At 38.5% G+C, this 19,193-nt stretch overlaps 1 protein-coding gene across 1 annotated transcript in view; it reads left to right on the forward strand.

The window, feature by feature from the left end:
- Nucleotides 1–19,193, forward strand: part of atp1a2a (ATPase Na+/K+ transporting subunit alpha 2a) — a 48,699-nt gene that overhangs the window by 6,394 nt on the left and 23,112 nt on the right. The window contains exons 5-12 of the mRNA XM_017410961.3: nt 2,886–2,999; nt 3,409–3,543; nt 4,753–4,870; nt 8,892–9,160; nt 11,510–11,708; nt 12,557–12,666; nt 15,879–16,013; nt 18,789–18,868. Of these exons, the coding sequence (XP_017266450.1) occupies nt 2,886–2,999; nt 3,409–3,543; nt 4,753–4,870; nt 8,892–9,160; nt 11,510–11,708; nt 12,557–12,666; nt 15,879–16,013; nt 18,789–18,868 (1,160 nt within the window). The remainder of the gene's footprint in view (nt 1–2,885; nt 3,000–3,408; nt 3,544–4,752; nt 4,871–8,891; nt 9,161–11,509; nt 11,709–12,556; nt 12,667–15,878; nt 16,014–18,788; nt 18,869–19,193) is intronic.

A 19,193-nucleotide genomic window follows, 5' to 3' on the forward strand; every position in this document is an offset into this window, starting at 1 on the left:
GCTAAACTGGCATGCCTGCTCTTTAGACCTGCCACCAATTTATAAAGCACAAAATATTTATTAATGAAAAAAGCTCTTAAGCTATAGAGAAGCTAAATTCCTGCATTAAGCTAAATTACAGTTATAGACTGTTCTGTTGAGTTAGTTGCAAAGCACACACATGTTAAACCATTTCTTTTCCTTAAACATGTGCCATAAATGTGCAGGTTTCACAGAATTTTCAGATTCTTTTTTCATACATGTGATCAAAAGGATATTCAAAAGAGGGAAACAAATACAAGATACGTAAAATACGTCCTAAAAACAGCTGGCTTTAGATCTCATTAATTCAGAAACTGTCACAGAATCCTCTCACTCCCGCTTTAATGAATGTGACGTAAAGAAACAGCCGCTGATGTTGGCAGCATTCCTGGCACCAACCACAGAGCGAACGGAGCCAAGCACCGCCCGAGCTGCACCTTATGGCTCTGAGTCGTTATGCAATCATTGTTCAGCTCTCGCTCTACTCCAGTCAGCATTAAACTCTCCCATAATATACAGTAGATACACACACATGCACACTCATGATAAACTTAATCTCCCTGCGATTAAATCTCTTCATTCAGTTTCGACGATGTAAAGCTGGATGCTCTGGTGAGCTGCTTAAAAGCCCTTTCTGCCTGCAGCTTTGGCACTTTGTAAAATTTACACGCAGTTATGTAAGATGAGAATCAGCACTAACGGAGCTTCACGTCTGGCTTTTGTCAACTTACTGTCATCATTTTGGTACGAGAAAACATATCGACCTCAACAATTTCTTTAAAATTGCACTTCTTTGTGTACAATTCTTTGTGAGAGTCTTGCTTTGGTTAAAGTGATTTGTTGTGGAGTTTGTGAAAAGAAATGTTTAAAACACCTATAATTTTGATGGCAATAGGAAAAGACTAAACTTAGTCTCTATTAGGATTATTGTCTCCTGTTGCATCAACTTCTATTCACCTTCAACAGGGTAATAAATCCTGTGTTTAATATTGGAGGAGACTTATTGCAAGTTGCTCTCATGTTGTCTACAGACTGAAGCACCGGTGAGGATATATTTTACATAGAAGGGACAAAGAGGCATAAAAAAGCTGAATGGATAAAAATGTGGATTATAGAGTGGAATTATATTATCTGCAAAAGAGACATGAGAGTCCAGGTATGTTGAAGGTAACTGTTCTGGACGATGATGCAAAAATGATCCTGCAGCTTAAAACGTTTTAAAATGTCCCACTGAAACCAAATCATCAGGTCAACTTCTTTATATTTCTGTAAATAAATCAATGCATTTATATAAATATGTAAAGTTTGCTGGAAATTCTTATCTAATGATGTATGAATGGATTTTTAAATATATAAATATTGCTTTGATTTTGTCATCAATGTGTCCAGATAAAGTACTTATTTAGATAAGAAATTTAATATAGTGCTTATTTTTATGTAACTTATTTTATTTTTATTGTCTACATGTTTTTATATATATATAAGTTTTTAAACTTTTCTTTCTTTTCTATTTCTAATCTGATATTATTATCATCTTGCCTGAAAACCAACAGGCTCATTTACTGGAAGTCGTTTAATAATCAGCAGCAGATTCATTCATTGGTCATTTTTTTAAAATAATCTTAATAAAACTAAGATATTTAACCGTCCTGAAGCTCTCAAAAGAAAGAGAGACCCTTCAGGTCAGTTTGACCCGAAGGCCACGGGAGGGTTAAAACATTTTTCTTCATAGTGTGCCTTTACTTGTTTTTTCTATAAAAACATTTTTAAATTCAAGCAAAAAAAACTTTTTACCTTAAAGCAAGAAGCCATTTCCACAACTGTATACCTGAAGCGTCTAAAGAGCAACTTAAAACGGACATTAAACACATTAAAACAGAAAACCCAGGAGTGCTTTCAGCCCTTTTGCTTTCAGCTTTAACATTTCTGTTTGGATGTTTGGTCACGACCTATTTATTGCCTAAATGTTTGAAACTCCTGTAGATTTTACTGTGACATCTGCTGGGACAGATGTTGCACCTATATTTCTGCGCAGCTGCTGAGGAAGAGAAACTTTTCTCCGAAGCCAGAAAAGGGAAAAAAATAAAATCTTCAAATATCACGTGGGATAAAACCAGGAGCTGCAAAGTGAACACAGAATTTGTGGCAAATGTTGTTAACACTGACAGGTGATTTTCTGTGGATACAGATCTATTTTCTGGTTCAGAATATTTTGCAGCGCCACGGCAACAGAGAGAGAAGAAATGTCTTTCAAGTGTAAAAGAGCAAAACTATTCTGTTATTGCTGTCAAATGAAAGCAGAACCATCGTAAAAGCAAACTTCTCAGGATTTAGGGCTTTTATTTTCCATCAGTCCAAGACATATAGTTACACCAGCTGGTATGTGCTTTCATCCAAAGTGACTGGCTGTCGTGTTTACATCAGTGAGAGCTGAACCCATAAAGCTTTTTTCCTCTGCATAGCAGAAAACAGATACTAAAAATAAAACCCCTCCCCCCCAAAAACAAACAAACAAAAAAAACAGTATGTCTCCAAACTATAAGGCTGTAAAGCCAGAATCCGGTTCAGAAAGTCTCTCCTGGCCCAACTGATCAGAGTCTCAGTTCTTATTTCCTGAGTTTCGGAGACAGACACTCACTTGGACTAACACTGAAAGTCTAAGATGACAAAAATAGTTAATGAGAAACTCTTCTACGGAGGCTCGAGTGCTCCTTTAACTCGTTTCTTGCTCCTTCCATTTAACATTTCACGGGTCTGAAGTTGGTAAAATCACAATTTCCTGAGCTTAAACATGCCTGACATGAACCAAATTAGGTGGGTAATGACACTGTGCCTCCCATGGCTCGGCTCTGCTCCTGTTTCAGCTGTATCTGGGCGTCGTGCTGGCAGCCGTGGTGATCATCACCGGTTGTTTCTCCTACTTCCAAGAAGCCAAGAGCTCTCGAATCATGGACTCCTTCAAGAAAATGGTGCCACAGGTAAGGCTGATGCATTAGGTGGTTGGTGTAGTCTCAGAGCTTTCTGAATCAATAAGCCATCCCTCAAGTAGGGCTTACACACTCACTTGAGTGGAAACCTAATAAGCTTGCACAAAGGAAAATAAATGTTTGAGCCAACTCTGGATTGTGAGTATGTTTGCATAAAAACTCCCCTCTCGTTATCCACCTTGAGCACTTCGATTACCTAATTCTTTAATCTATTTAGGCTCCTTTCACTCCCTTCTTGTGCCTCTTTTTCTTACCCGTCTTCTTTTTTTCTAGATCTGCTTTTAATATACCACTACCCCTCAAGCTCCTCATTTTACATCTCTCTCGTTTCACCAAATCCCTTCTCGCCCTCTGTCTCCTCCTGACAGTATTTCTTTGTCTTTCTGCCTTTCTTTCCCAGCAAGCGATGGTGATCCGAGAGGGGCAGAAGCTGCAGATCAATGCAGAACTTGTGGTGTTGGGAGATCTGGTGGAGGTTAAAGGGGGAGACCGAATTCCAGCTGACCTTCGAGTGATCTCTTCCAGCGGGTGCAAGGTAGAGGATGGGAGCTACGGGTCAAAGCCTGGGGAGCTTTGAGGTCTCAGGAGGATCAGAGGCTAATTTCACTTTTCTAACAACTAGTTTCAGCAAGTTTGATTTCACAATTTCTCAGATCAGTCAGTTGAAGGAAGTAAAAGACAGATGGTTCAGCCAATCAGCTGCCAAGTAGGAGTTTTTTTTTTTTAAAGTGATGACTATTTTCCAAGCGGTTTACTAAGAAGACTTCCAAAATGGACCATCTGTCGCTTCAGTTATGAGGTCAGAAGAGATAATTAAGATTTAAAAAAACCCAGAAGTGCGAATCAAAACAAAAAAAAAAGCAGTAATATTACAGGATTGACTGTAAGGAAATAAATAATCCTCTCTGACTGTAAAAATAGCACTCATTTATTTGCTTTAAACAATAAAACACAAAGCTGGTTTGACTTTATGTTAGATGGATTCAAATTCCAAACATGTTCCCAATAAAGTAGCTAAGATCACTGAAACCAATCACAGCACAGGCTGTGCTAACACCTGACAGACATTTATAAAACAATCTGGCATCAGACATTTGCTTTTCTCACATGTATTTTATCCTCAAACATTACACTTTTGTCATGAAGTGCATATAAGGAGCTCACTTCTCAAGTTTTTCTGTCAAACTAATCTCCTTCGATTCTCAAAGGAATATTTCCCGAACGCGTCTTTTTTTCTTTCTCTGCCAACAGTCAATACTTAGTTTTACATTCAGATCTGTTGTTTGAGAAGCATATCCCATAATGCATTTTCATCATCCTGAAATTGCTTTAAACCACCAGATATTCATACTCAAGCATAATTTTTCAGAGGTTATTATGGTTTTTTTTTCCTAAGAGTTTAATAAAATATTGAGTTAGAATTCTGCTCACACTGGTGAGTTCATGAAAGGACATTTTATTACATGCAGATACCAAACTTTAGTTCTTATTTATTTTTCATTTTGAATGTCTCTCTAAAAGGTTACAGCTTGAACATAATGTTTTGAAGCATTGATAATTACTGCTACAAACTTCCACACATCTCTAAGGAAAATACTTTAATCAGAGCAGTTTTGACATGACACTGATTGATAGTATATACACTTGTTGCTGTAACAAGTACCAATTTATTAACTTCCATTCTGTCAGTCTCACCTTTTCTCTCTCACCGGATAAAATTTTCTTTTCTTTGTTCTCTGTGAAGGTGGACAACTCCTCTCTGACAGGAGAGTCGGAGCCTCAGACTCGCTCCCCGGAGTTAACGCATGAAAATCCTCTGGAGACCCGCAACATCTGTTTCTTTTCCACCAACTGTGTTGAAGGTCAGTAGGCCAAATCTGGCCAAGATTGCCTCTTATCTCCACTTATCTCCGCCAGTGTTTTAGTGCGCTAATAATCCAGTCCACCATTGCTTTATTCTACGTCACATTGTGTAGATACTGATAATTAATGCAGGAGTTGAGAATTGAGACAGAGGGAATTTTAGATGACTCCTTTCTGTCTGTCATCAAAAACCAATACATTTTTATATAGCTATCTGCAATTTTATCATGGATGAAAGTCAGTTCCTCTAAGTTCGAGGCTATGGTTCTCCACTGGAAACACATGGAGTACTCTCTCCAGGTTGGAGATGAGTCTCTGTCTCATTTGATGGTAGGACAGAGCAGGAGATGGCTCAACGGATCTGTGCACAGTTCACAGTAACAAGGCAGCTGCTTCGGTCTGAAGAAAGAACTGAGCTGAAATTTAATGATCTTGATTTACTGGTCCTGAGGTACGAATCATGTCCCTATAAACAAGATACCTGATATAAACGGCTGAAATACGCTTCCTCCTTAGGGTGGCTGGGCTCTGCCTTAGAGATAAAGTAAGGAGCTTCATCACCAGGGGGGAGCGTGGAGTAGAGCCGCTGCTCCTCTGCAACGAAAGGAGTCAGTGGAGGTGGTTCAGGCATCTGATTAAGATGCCTCCCTCTGGAGGTTGTCCAGGCATCTTCCACTAGGAGGAGACACCAGGGCTTACCCAGAAGTTGCTAGAGAGAATATGTATCCTCTCTGGTCTGGGAACACTTTGGGATCCCCCAGGAGGAACTGGAGAGGGATGTCTGGGTTTCCCTCCTGGACCTGCTGCGTCCAATGATATGTGGCCAAAAAAGGATGGATGGATAAATTTTTATCAGTATTTACATTCAGATTGTACTGAAATCAAAGTGAAAAGATCAATTATTTAATTACGCAACTCCAATTAAAATATGGTCTTCCCTCTAGTCACTTTTTCAGATACTTGCAAGTTCGTAATTTTGTCAGACAACACTTCCCCCACTTTGAAACCTCACCTGACCAGCACAGCTTCTATGAGCTTATGAAAAAGCCCTCTACCTCTAAACATTTAATTTCTAATTTTGTCGATCTTTTCAGTTCGACCCCACCCTCTAACCATATAAAGGAGGCCTGGTCTTCTGACATATTGGGTGAGATCTCGGATGAGCTGTGGAATCAGAGTCTGTCGAGAATTAAAACTTGTTCCATCAACTCCAGACTGCAACTTATTCAATTCAAGGTTATCCATCGGCTGCACTATTCCAAAACCAAACTTAACAAATTATTTCCCTGTGTCTCTCCAACTTGTGACAAATGTAAATCAGATGATGGGACCCTGGCCCATTTGTTCTGTTCCTGCCCTAAACTTACAGACTTCTGGTGCAAGATATTTCAATTTTATAGTAATGTTTATGGCAGACAACTAACTCCTGATAATCACTTGATAGTTTTGGGTTGCTCTAAATTTTCTCTTACTCTGCCCATGTCTCTTCAACAGGCTCTTATGTTTGGTTTGGTGGTTGCAAAAAGGGTCATTCTGAGGGAATGGAAATCCTCTCACCCTCCTTGTTTCAAAAAATGGCTTAATGACATGGTGTCCTGTATTTATCTTGAAGAGATTCGGTACTCTTTGTCAGACAACCATCATAAGTTTCTTGAGGTGTGGGGCCCTTTCAAAACATATATACAAAGTAGTGGACTAAAACGATTAGCTTGATCATTCGATCTGTTTTTTTTTCTTTTATTTTTTTTTATTTACCAATATTATTGTGTATATATGTATGTAAGTGTATGTGTATATATATATGTATGTATGTGTATGTGTATATATATATATATATATATATATATATATATATATATTATTTTTATTCTCTTCTACTTTCACCTGTAATTAATGTTTTGTTGCTTTGTGATGCACGGTTTGAGACACGTTGTCTCCTGAACTGCCTGTTGTCACTTTTGACTCTGTCTCGTGCTTGATTACACATGTTGGACTGATGGATACATTCTTATCTTCTTTTATTACTTTACCAGTATGCTGACGGACTATTCTGAGTGGTTGGTCTTGTTAATTTTTGTTTTTAGTGTTAGTCTTTTTTTTTATTTTGTTTTGATATTTGTCTTCCTTAGCTGTTTGTGTCAAAAAAAGTTGTATTTGAAAAATTATAAATAAAGTATTAAAAAAAAAAAAGATCAATTATTTAAGGAACTCCTCTGTATATTGTACAAACAGCATACTGTAACTAATGCCTTGTCATTAAACAGAGCTGCCAAAGTTAAAAACTTTCATTTTATGTTTGGGCTTTTAGGTTGTTTTTACCCAATGGTTACTTTAAAAAATAAATACATCTTGTATCTTTTGAGTTTATTAGAATCTAAATAGTTCAAAGTAGTGGGTCACAGACTTGGGCTTTTTTATTTCAAAACGCTTTGTGTGCATGTGTTTGTTTGTTTGTAGTGTTAGCAAAATATCTAATCAACCAGTGGACAACTGATTACCTTTTGAAGTGAAACCATTTAAAGATGGCTGCCACAGCTTATTGTCCTTAGAAACGAAAGGGAATTTCTATACTGCTGTAAATTCTACAGATATTGAGCTGAACTTTGGTGTGGTAGTACCTGAGAGTCATTCCCAACACATCCTCTAAGCACAAATCACATGAAATCTTGCAATATTGTGTGCAGTCTCACATAATATTATTCCCAAGATTTGGCTAAAATGGCCAGAACTCCAATTTCCTGGAGTCTGAAGCTAATTAAGTAACCAGTCATGTTCAAATCATAATTTCTTTGTCACATTTTGGCCTCATAAACTCTGGGTTTCACTGTGGATCCATCTGTTGGTTTTATTGGCTAGTTTTCAACTATAATAACAGTTTATTTTCATTCTCTTGGGCTTTTTTAATGATGCATTTGTTGAGAAATAGAAAATCCAAATTTCCATCTATTTCCTGAGAACAAAAATAAAGAACAACAATAAGTTGTATTTTCTAGTTGGAATATAAAACACTCTTAGTAGAGTATTATTAGCTGGTTTCTTTCTGAAGTCAAGTAATATATAGAATAATCATGAACAAGAGAAGGTAAAGTGAACCCAGTCTGATTTGACTTTGAAGTTGAGTAAAAACAAAGATGAGGAGGCTTTATTTCTTTTACTCTGAGCTGGAGAAGTGACATATTTTTACCTGAAAAGCCGAACAGCTCTCCGAATGGAGTATTTTAAAACCTGAAAGTCCCAAAACAAAATGACAGGGTTTAGTTTTTTAGTGTTTGAGCTGATTTCAGTGACCAAAATATATATCATTCCCTGAAAAAGGAGAAAATTTACATGTGTTTCTGTCATTTCCAAGGCTCAACGTTTCACAGCAGAAGATTTCATTGAATTAAGATAATCAATGTTATTTGCCCTAGCTGTCAGGGATTTTGTCATGCCAAACAGGTGGATTTCAGCTAATAAAGTAGTCAGTGTAAAAAGTGCTGATAGCGAGGTCTGTGGTTTGATCATTTGTCTTTAAAGCGATCCAGATTCTTTTCTCCCTCACTCAGTCCAGCATCTGTTTAGTCCACCCATCCATCAGTCTCTGGCCGGCACCTATAATTCACCTCCATCTATCACCGCTCCACATTCAGCCATCATCTTCCCATCTGACCTCCTTCCTGTTTACTAAATTCACTACTCAGCTCCTGCAGTGTCTTCCTCGCTATTTTTCTTCCCTTTACGTTTCACTCTGAGGAGCATCAGGTCAACTGTCACCTGTCTGAAAGCTGGAAAACCCCCCCCCCCCAAAAAACGGTTTGTGATCTGGAATGACATCACATTTAAAGAGCTGCTGTCACAAAGAAAATAGGAATCATTTGATAAAGATAATTGGTGCCTTCTTGGCTACCAGCTGAGATAAAATGATGCAAGGTAAACTTCTGAACTGATGAGTTATCTGAAGATTCATTCTGAAATGTTTTAAAAGTTAGCTGGTCCCTGAAAGTAGTTTTTGTTTTAAAACTAACAGCGAGTCTCCATCAGGTACAGCCCGTGGCATCGTCATAGCTACCGGTGACCACACGGTGATGGGTCGCATCGCCACCCTGGCGTCTGAGCTGCAGGTCCGCCAGACGCCCATCAGCATCGAGATCGAATATTTCATCCAGATCATCACTGGCGTGGCCGTCTTCCTTGGCGTGTCCTTCTTCATCCTGTCACTCATCCTGGGCTACACCTGGCTGGAGGCCGTCATCTTCCTCATTGGCATCATCGTGGCCAATGTTCCCGAGGGGCTCCTAGCTACTGTCACTGTGAGTAAAACAAACTTTTTGTTTTGTTTTTTTTTGTTTGTGTCAAACATACTATATCTTCAAGTTATTTCTCTACATTTAAAAGAATTGTTTGGATTTTTAAAAAACATCACACAGCCGTTTATGGTCATTTTTTTTTAAAAGAAAGCAACATATTTTGCTGCATAACTAGAGAAATAGCATTTTCTGCAGGAATGCAGTGTGGATGCTGAGCGCTGAATGACTTTGCTGATATTTGCTGAAAAAGCTGAACCCGAGTTGTTAAATTGTAGTGTAAAAGTGACAAAAACAAAATTCATAGCACTCATCTCCTGAATGAGTTTAATGTTTTGTTCTATAATATAATGCATGTCTGCATACTTTGTGCTAATATAGCACAAAATATGCAGAGTATGCAGAAGTATTTAGATTGCAAAACATCGTAGAGAAAAATAAAAAAAAAATCACAATAAATTCACACAATAAATAAGAATACATGTAGTATTAAATGTCATCAGTCAAAGGAAGGTAGAGACAGACTTTGGACTGTTTGATTATTATCATTTCCTGCCGCTGAAACTTTGTAGATGTAAAATAAACTTTGTATTAGCTGTCGGAAGGAGGAGGAGACCCTGAGGAAGACCCAGAACTTGCTGGAGGGATTTAATGTTCCCTCTGGCCCGGGAACGCCTTGGAATTCCTCAGGAGGAGCTGGAGAGCGTCGCTGCGAAGACGGATGTGTGAATTTCCCTCCTGGACCTTTTGCCCTCTCGACCCGACCATGAATAAGCTGTAGGAGATGGATGGATGGATGAACTGTTGGTGTCAACATTTTCTGTCTATTAGAAAAATATTTTATGAGCCCCTGGAAATTTTTATTTAAACTCTCAGTCATGCCCAATAAAGCTGGCCACCACAGCTAATCAACGTTAGCCTAAACAAAAATAAATCTAATTCAGTCAATTTTACAGATGCTGAGCTAACATTTATAGTGGTAGTACACTCCAAACACTCTACATTGCGTGACATCTTTGCTTAAAACTTTGGCTTTACCTGTTAGTGTCAACCCTAATTGTGTGTTAGTAAAACATCTAATAAACCACTGGACAGATTTTAGTGAAACTCAACCCAAATTAAGATGGCTGCCATGGGTAATCAACTTTAGCTAACATGAAAATGGCTTTAACTCAGTCGGTTTTACAGATTTTAAGCTACAATTTGGTGTGGTAGTAGCTGAGCATCATCCTCAACATTTACTTTAAGTGCTAAGAGCTGACACATGAAATCACACATAATGTCATTTACAAGGTTTGACCAAAATGGCTGAAACTGTCCCTTTCCTGAGGGGAAAATAATTTAAAACAAAGAAAGAAGAAAATAATAATAAAAAAACAAAACCTGAGTTTTTATGAAAGTCTCATAAAGCTTCAGTTTTGAGAACTTTGTAGATAAAAACAGATTTTGGAAACTTGAAATTTCAAAATACAAATGGGGTTAAAACCGTTTTCTAAAATGTCCAGAATTGCAGTGTTGGCCTTGAATTCATTAAGAGCTGTTCTTGCTGAGCAGCTGCTTCTTACATTGTGCGTTGCAACTTGATCTATTGTTGACATAAAAATATTGATTAGAGCAGCTTTAAGCATGCCAGTTCCACAGCCCTGATAATGTGCCTTCTAGTTCATTACTATGGTTTACTAGCACATCTAAATGAAACTGAGCCATCATCAATGTTATTAGTTACACCTGTGGCTCTCCTAACAATAATTTACCCTCGCTGAATGTTGGGGTAGCTCAGAGGATGCTAAAGAACTCAGCAAAGTGATTTATCATGAAATGTTGAAACAGTTCCAGCACTGGAGTGTATCTAAGTTTTTCTGTGAAAAAAAAGGGAGTGAACCGAGGTGGATGCCAACTGGCATTTGAAATGCCATCAGTCGACATTTCACTGGTCACAGAAAATAAATTACCTTCCAGTGGCTGGTTTCTTTAGCTGCTTTCACTGTAAACACGCCGTGGGTTGTCTGTGGAAATGTTTTTTTTGTGTTTTTGTTGGTGGGTGGCCTCTGTGGTCGGCTTGAATTAATTTGTGTTGCTGCATCACTTAGAACATATGGAATGTGTCTGTTCATTGTTTCAGTACCCCTGTTAGCTGACTGTTAACCAGCCAACCAAATACACACACACTCACTCCACTCCCCCACAGACACACACACAATTTTATCAGACACCTGAACCACGCATGATTTCACATGTACGAGCGCTTGAATGCACCACTGCATTCATATGTTCTCTCCGTTTGTTGACTAACAATCATCCATCCTCACCTTTTTTCATCCTGCTTCCTCTTCCTTCCCCCATTTCACCCCCCAGGTGTGTCTGACTCTCACTGCCAAGCGAATGGCCAAGAAGAACTGCCTGGTAAAGAACCTGGAGGCCGTAGAGACTCTCGGCTCCACCTCCACCATCTGCTCCGACAAGACGGGCACGCTGACCCAGAACCGCATGACCGTGGCCCACATGTGGTTCGACAATCAGATCCACGAGGCGGACACCACCGAGGACCAGACTGGTAAAACAGAGATGAGATGAAACAGAGAAGGAGAGAAAAAAAGGGAGGCAAGAAAAAAAAAAAGAAGCAGGAAATAGCGTGTTTGAGGGAATGCAGAGGGGAGTGAGACCACCTGCTAAAATTCATCTGTCCAACAGTCACACCGCCAGCAAACATGGCTGTTCACTCTACTGCCTGGATTAATTGAGAAGTGGTATGCAGTGGGTGGCAAAAACTCACAGCTTCTCCACGGCAGGGCTGCTGCAGTGGAACCAATCAGCTTTTGCCTCCTACCAGTGAAGGAAAATTCAAGCCAAATTTTTATAAAAGCCTCCAGCAATAACCAAAAGGTTTGGCAGAAAAAGAGCAGGTGTTCCATGCATACTAATGAATCAGTGGTGCTGACAAAGGCTGCTGCTGGAGAAAAACACGGTAGACTTCAGTTTTCAGGACGAACCTTATTCCTGCAGCTGCTGCAGGTTGTGTCCCTCAGACTCCCTGCCTGTTTAGAAAGTACCGGTGACAGCGAACGCTATGACATGCAGGCAAATATGAAAAATGAATGAAACAGAGTGAAGGTCATTTTCAATTCGATCGGGTGGGAAAGCAGAAATTATGATACAAACAATTTCCTATGAGCTCTTATTTTTGGAGGCATTCTAGTTAAAAATGGATGCCATTTTCCAGACTGGGGAGTTGAAAAATCACTTCTGTCAAGGAAAAATCGGGACTGTTCAACTCAAGTGACCCTGACTCTGTTATTTAGCTACAATATCCAGTGCTACTCTGTGAACCAGGAGTAGAATAAATACTGAATGAGCCCTATGCTTAAATAAAGCCTAACACAGGTTCCTCTGCTATTCTCTCAGGTTTGGGTTTTGACAAGAGCTCTGATACTTGGGCTGCTCTGTCTCGCGTGGCTGGTCTCTGCAACAGAGCAGTTTTCAAACCCGGACAGGAGCACCTCCCCGTTCTGATGGTATGAACCTTCATCACTCACTCACATCACAACACAAGTTTTGCAAATGCTCTGCATCAAGCTCCAGGCTCATGAATTATCTCAGATCTCTAAAGCAGTGGGGGCACATTTGGCTTAATGCAAGGCCATTATGAGCAGGCTTTTTTTAGACATGGATCAGCTAATACATGCACATAATTCATGAGACATGATTTTGCCTACTTGGTTTGCCAGTAGGGTGAAGTTAACGACATAAGCAGAGTGTCAGGTGAGCTGCTCAAAAGAAGCTTTTTAAAATGAGTATTTTGATTCGAAGAGGAAACACCGTTAAGTATAAACATGAGATTAGAATCTGAAAATGTGAGAAGATTTTACAAAAAAACAAGGCTTAAACTTTTGATTTTTGTCAGTCTGATTGTTTGCAAATAATTTTACCTCATTTTCTTGCCTTCCAGCCTGAAATTAACATGGATTTTTATGGGAGGTTGTACAATTTGATCCACATAACTTCTTATTTTAAGGTGCACAATAAAACTCAGCATAAAACAGAAACCTGAAAGCTATTCACTCCACTAGTTTACAATCTCTCCTGTGGAATGCTGCAGCTTCTTCAGGTTAACTTGACATTTTTGTTACCGCTCTGATTGTTTCACTTCCTTTGGTAATCACTTTTTTCCGTGCGTCTTGTTAGGTTTGTGCTGATGGCATATTCTTTCTTTTTCTAGTAATGAGTTTAAGGGTCCTCAGAGGAACACTCGGAGCTCCTAATTGATTTTTATTTTTTAAACCAACAAAATTTGTATTTCCACTCTGTATTACTGCTGTATTGTTTTTGTAGAACTTGTGCTGCATGAAAAAATGATGGATGGATGGATGGACAGATGGATGGATGGATGGACAGATGGATGGATGGATGGATGGACGGACGGATGGGTGGATGATTGGATGGTTGATTGGTTGGTTGGTTGAATGGACGGACGGACGGACTGATGGATGGATGGATGGTTGGTTGATTGTTTGGTTGGTTGAATGGTTGGTTGGATGGATAGATGGTTGGTTGGATGGATGGATGGATGGATGAATGAATGGATGGATGGTTGATTGGTTGGATGGATGGATGGATGGATGGATGGATGGTTGATTGGTTGGTTGAATGGATGGATGAATGGATGGATTTCTGTTTCTGTTTCAGTTTTCTGACAGCATTACTCAACCAAAGTCACTAAATGTAGATTTATTTGACAGAATCCAAGTAAAAAAAAAAGCATTTAATTTTCCTGCACAAACCTGAGCTGAAGCTGCTGTATGAAACACTGCACCGACATGCTCAAATAAACTTTAAGAGCTTCAGTCGTGTAATGAAATACGAGCACAGAAGCAAATACTTTGATTTTCCTTCTGTGGTCAGCCAATCCTACATGGCAGTCACGGTGAGGAAGCATAAAGAGCATAAAAACATTTGTCAGTTCCACTTGACAAAGGTGCAATGAACACACACTGGCTCACACGCTTAACCTTGTTCTCACATATGAACACACAGAGAAAATAATCCAATACACCCCTGGAAATCAGTCCCCCACACAGACCCATAAACACACACTGCTGAGTAGGTGAGTCAATATTATCCCAGCGTTTTTTCCAACCTGAGGAAACTCTCAGTGAGATTACAGCTTCTTCTGTGATGGGAGAAAGCCCTCTGCTTAGGCATATATGCTTCCTCCCCGCATTAAGTAACAGATGTGTCTCCTGACAGCACTCAAACACAGCGGTGAGTGCGCCACCACCATTATTAAAACAAGTCCCCGTCGGCGAGCGTCAGGACCGAGAAATGGAACTTCCTCGATCTGTTTATTCATTCATGAAAAGGCCCAAACAAGGACAAATCTGGCGGAACTCGTGTCCTTGTTTTTATGGTTGTTCATGAATGAATAAACAGAAACAAAGAGAAATTTCTTGTCTCGGTCAGACTCCTGCTTGTATTTTTGGTGTCAGGTCATCAGTTCACTATTGATTTGAATAAACTGGCTCAAAGGATTGCTTTTATCATCATTGAATTGTTATAAAAATGGGTTTTATTGATAATCAAAAGCAAAAATTCACGCTAAAATGTTTAAATAGCAACTTTGTAACTCAAGCCAGGGCAAATAAACTTCCAAAAATCACAAAACAAAAGGAAAGTGCATTTATTAATTTCTTTGTAAAAACAAAAATAGGGCGTAATATCCATGTCTGTGTGACTCAGTGGATGTCTTATTTATGCAAATACTTCATCTAAAAAGTAATTTTGCAGGTTGTTTTCAAAAGCGTCTTTGTAAATCTGCCAGTTGGGATGAATTTTAACCTTGCCTCTTTTCAATAAAGCATTTATTCTGTGGATAGAACAACAGATTGTCACTATTAGAAAGACTTAACCATAAAAAAACAAAACTAAGTTTCAGTTTTAATAACTCTGCTGCACGTTTTGTTGACCTATCATGGAAACTTTTCATATCTGACCCTTTTTTATATAATGATTATTAAAAAACTGCACGTGGACAGAACTTTCAAACACCATTCTTAGACAGCTATTTGTGATTTTTTTTTTTTCTAAAAGAGTCAGAGGCCACTGCATTAAACCCAGGTTCTGGTTCTGTTCTGCTCAGGAACACTTCCACAGATCATTGTCTGTAAACACATTCACCGTGCCGTCCACATGTGCTGCTTACTCTATCAGGCAAAGAAGGAGCCAGATGTGAACACCATCCAGAAATGCTGCCATCTTCTCTGGACCAAAGAGGAGAACTGTTCTGTAGTCAGATGGACTGAAGTTTCAAATTATTGTTGGATACCAACACACACCTTGTAAATGATGTGACAGGATGTGACGGAGCTCAGAACATGTGTTGAGGACTTTAAACAGACTTGTTTCAGTTTGAACTATCATTTTGTTATTTTATATTGGAAATATTAACAATGTTTTATTCTTTTATTACTGAAAGTAGTGCATATAGCTTAGAAACCTGCAGCATCTTGTGACCAAGTCACAAGGACTGGTGATCCAGGTGACACTTTACCTGCATCAGTGATACAAATCTGCAATGGAAGTGAGGAAACGTTGTCTAATGTGTCTCATTTAAACATAATTTAAAAGAAAAGTTTCCTGCGCTGCTGCATCATAAACAATGAGACTTGTTTTTTTTAAATATGCAGATGTGAGTGACTGTGCTAATGTGATCCTGTGTCTGTTTCCCCAGAGGGACACAGCAGGAGACGCGTCAGAGTCGGCCCTGTTTAAATGCATCGAGGTGTGTTGTGGGAATGTTACTGAGATGAGAGAAAGGAACCCCAAAATGGCAGAAATCCCCTTCAACTCCACCAACAAGTACCAGGTAAAAAAAAGATGACTTAGTAAGAGTTACTGCTAGATCTGCACTAAAAAGTCAGACTTTGTAATGTTACACTTGGCATTTTGTTTTAAAATCTCATTTAAAAAAAATTCATGTAAATTTGTTCTTGGCTCGCTTGGGGGGAAATTCATATCTTATTTCATCCAACCAAAAAAACTTATAAACAGAAAAACATGCTTTAAGTTAAGACTCATACTGGAAAATGGTTTTGCTTAGAAAGTGACTCATATTGCAAAAACTTTCTCATCACAATGGCTGATCAACTAATTGGTTTTTATCTTTAAATTTATCAGTTTATTTTATTTATGTTTTGATTCTTATTCACTGTCATCTAAATTTCCTGTTCTTTCGTATTTGTTTTTCATACAATTTAATTATTACTTATTAAATATTGTTTATTGTTAAACTGACAATTTGGACATTATTCCATTATTTTACATAATTACTCATGTTTCTGGGAGCTATACATTTCTAACAATGATGGATAACTTATCACTTGCTGATAAATATTTGATTAGATTATTTTTGAACTGTTTGATTTAATATAAATATTTGATATACAAACTATTTTCTGACAACATATGCACACACAAAGGACAAGACAGACAAAAACTGTAAAGGTCACATTTTCAATCAAGGCAGGTTTTGATAATTACACCAACTGATGACAATACATTGAGTTTCTTGGCTGAGTTTGGGTTTTTACTCAGATATTTTTGGCCTGCTGCCATTCTGGCAGTAACTAAGAACACCCATGAAGCACCTAGCAAGATGGCGGCACAAATTATTTCCTCGTTAGCACTGATTGTGCTATGGTTGGCCATTCCCATGTATTTCTGTTTTAGTTCTCTCTTCCACCTGCTCCCTACTCTCACTGCAGATCACAGCAGATCAACATAAAATATTTCTGAAAACCTCAAGAGCTTTTCTATCACATCTACTGGAGCCCTAAAAAGGAGGTTTAGACATAGAGAGGGTTTTATTTTGTCAAAACAACTCCAGTTGCAACTGCTGAAATCACTTTCACTCTCAGTACGTTACAGAAGTGTCAGCTTGTCAGCTAAAGTAAGTTCTGCCTCTTCTCCTCCAAGCGTTGTTGTTTGATCTTCCTCCTCGGTGTTTGTTTTCACCTGTATCACATGCGGCTGCGTGGTTGGGAAAATACCCCGATCGCTGGAATCATGCTAGGCACATGACACGGAGAAAACAAGTCGCAACGTCATTTGTGTTGCTCTGAGGGGATAACAAACTGGGTTGAGCAGAGAATAAAACGCTGTTGGCTGAGCTTACAGTTGATAAGTGCAGCGACACACATGCACATAAATACACAACAAACAGGTCAGAAAGAGAGGAGAAATGCAGCTGCGGAGGCTTTCACAGTTAAAAGGAATTGTAAAACTGTAGGCAGAAAATGTGTGACTTGTAATTGACAGTATTAACACACTGTTAATGATACTAATTAGCAGAACCTGCAAAATGATGTGATTATTGTCATTAGTTTGTTACAAACTCTGACAGCATAAATCAGTGACTTTAAGATTCACATCTCACTTCATTTAGAAGCTGAAAATGCTCAGTCTAGAAGTGCTGCATCTAACAACACTTATGAACATTTGAAACAGGATTTAAGATATATTTTATACACTTATGTATCTACAACTCCAATACTAAAAACTTTGAATATTGTGTAAATAATAAATACAAATCCTATAAACTCATAATTTATTCACAATGAACTTGTTTATACTTTTTCTGCATTGATAGTACCTATCCAAATGTGTAAGCTGCCTATGCCAGAGGCAGTAATGCATCCCTATACCATCAGAGAGGCACTGATAACAGGCTGGATGGTCCCTGTTCGCTTTAGTACAGAAGCCATAGTGTCTGAAGTGTTTGAGAAATGCTTCAGATCTTTATTTATTTTAAAAAGGAGTAAATATTCAATGATATTGCTTTTTATTGGTGCAACAGTATAAATGTGACAACAAACAAATACATTCTGTATAGTCAGTAAACTTGTCATTGCAAATCGGGGCAGATTGGTCTGAAACTTCAAATATCAGGTTTGTTGGATCCTGCAGGACTTAACAAGTCTTACAAATACTTAAGACTGTGCTGTGTTAAGTTGTCTCACAGACCTTTAATACGTTGCTAAAGGGCAAAGCAACAATTAAAACTTGTTGATGCGTTCATGCTTCGCTGTTTCACCTGGTCCAGTAAATCCGAAGCAGCATGTGAACAGCACAGCAGAGATGCTGGAGCGAAGAACGGACTTCCTACATGCTTTTTGTGCTGCTGGTCTCTGACTTGAAATAAGAATGTCTGTATTAAGAAGGAGGGGAAAAAAAGCAATTTTGCTCTGCCTTTCTGAGATTAGATGTGCAGTGACTCAGATACAAAGTATCTGGGGGAGTGTGTGATGGGTTATGTTGGAGAAAGGGTAATAGGAAGGTGTCGCCACAAGAATACATGTGAAGGTGTGAATGAATGCTGCATAAACAGTGGGGAAATGTGTGGCTTCCTCTGTCAAATCTGCTACAATATGATTTATTTTGAAGAATATGACAACAAAATTATGTCACAGATTTGAAACGCATTTAGTCTCCCTACAAAAAAATGCTTCAAACCTTTTTCTTTCTGAAAGAAAATTATATTAAAGTGACTATGAAATACTTCTATATAATTTTTTAAAACTGACAATTCTGTCATGTCCTCACCAGCTTTTCATTTTGCATTTTTTTTTTTTTAATCTTTCAGCTCTCCATCCATGAAGTGGAGGACAATCCTGCGGGTCATCTTCTGGTCATGAAAGGTGCACCAGAGAGAATCTTGGACAGGTTTGTTTATCAATAATTTATTGATCATTTACCTCAGAGGAAAAAAGCACGAAAATCACATGGTTTACAATTTCCATTTCTGTCACACTTGTAGAGAATTCAATCTGTTTAGGGGCTAGCAATTCTCTAAATCTCCCTCTCTCCTTATACACACACACATGTGTATATATATATATATATATAATGTTATAAAGGTTTAAATAAAATCCATCCAGTAGTTCATGAGATATTATGTTAACTGACACACAGACAGACAGATGACCGCCCACTTTTCGATGGTGGGCGATAAAAAGTGCAGCGAATGTTGTTTGAATTTGATCTATCT

This window comes from Kryptolebias marmoratus, linkage group LG20, assembly GCF_001649575.2.
Source record: "Kryptolebias marmoratus isolate JLee-2015 linkage group LG20, ASM164957v2, whole genome shotgun sequence".
Classification (NCBI taxonomy): Eukaryota; Metazoa; Chordata; class Actinopteri; order Cyprinodontiformes; family Rivulidae; genus Kryptolebias; species Kryptolebias marmoratus.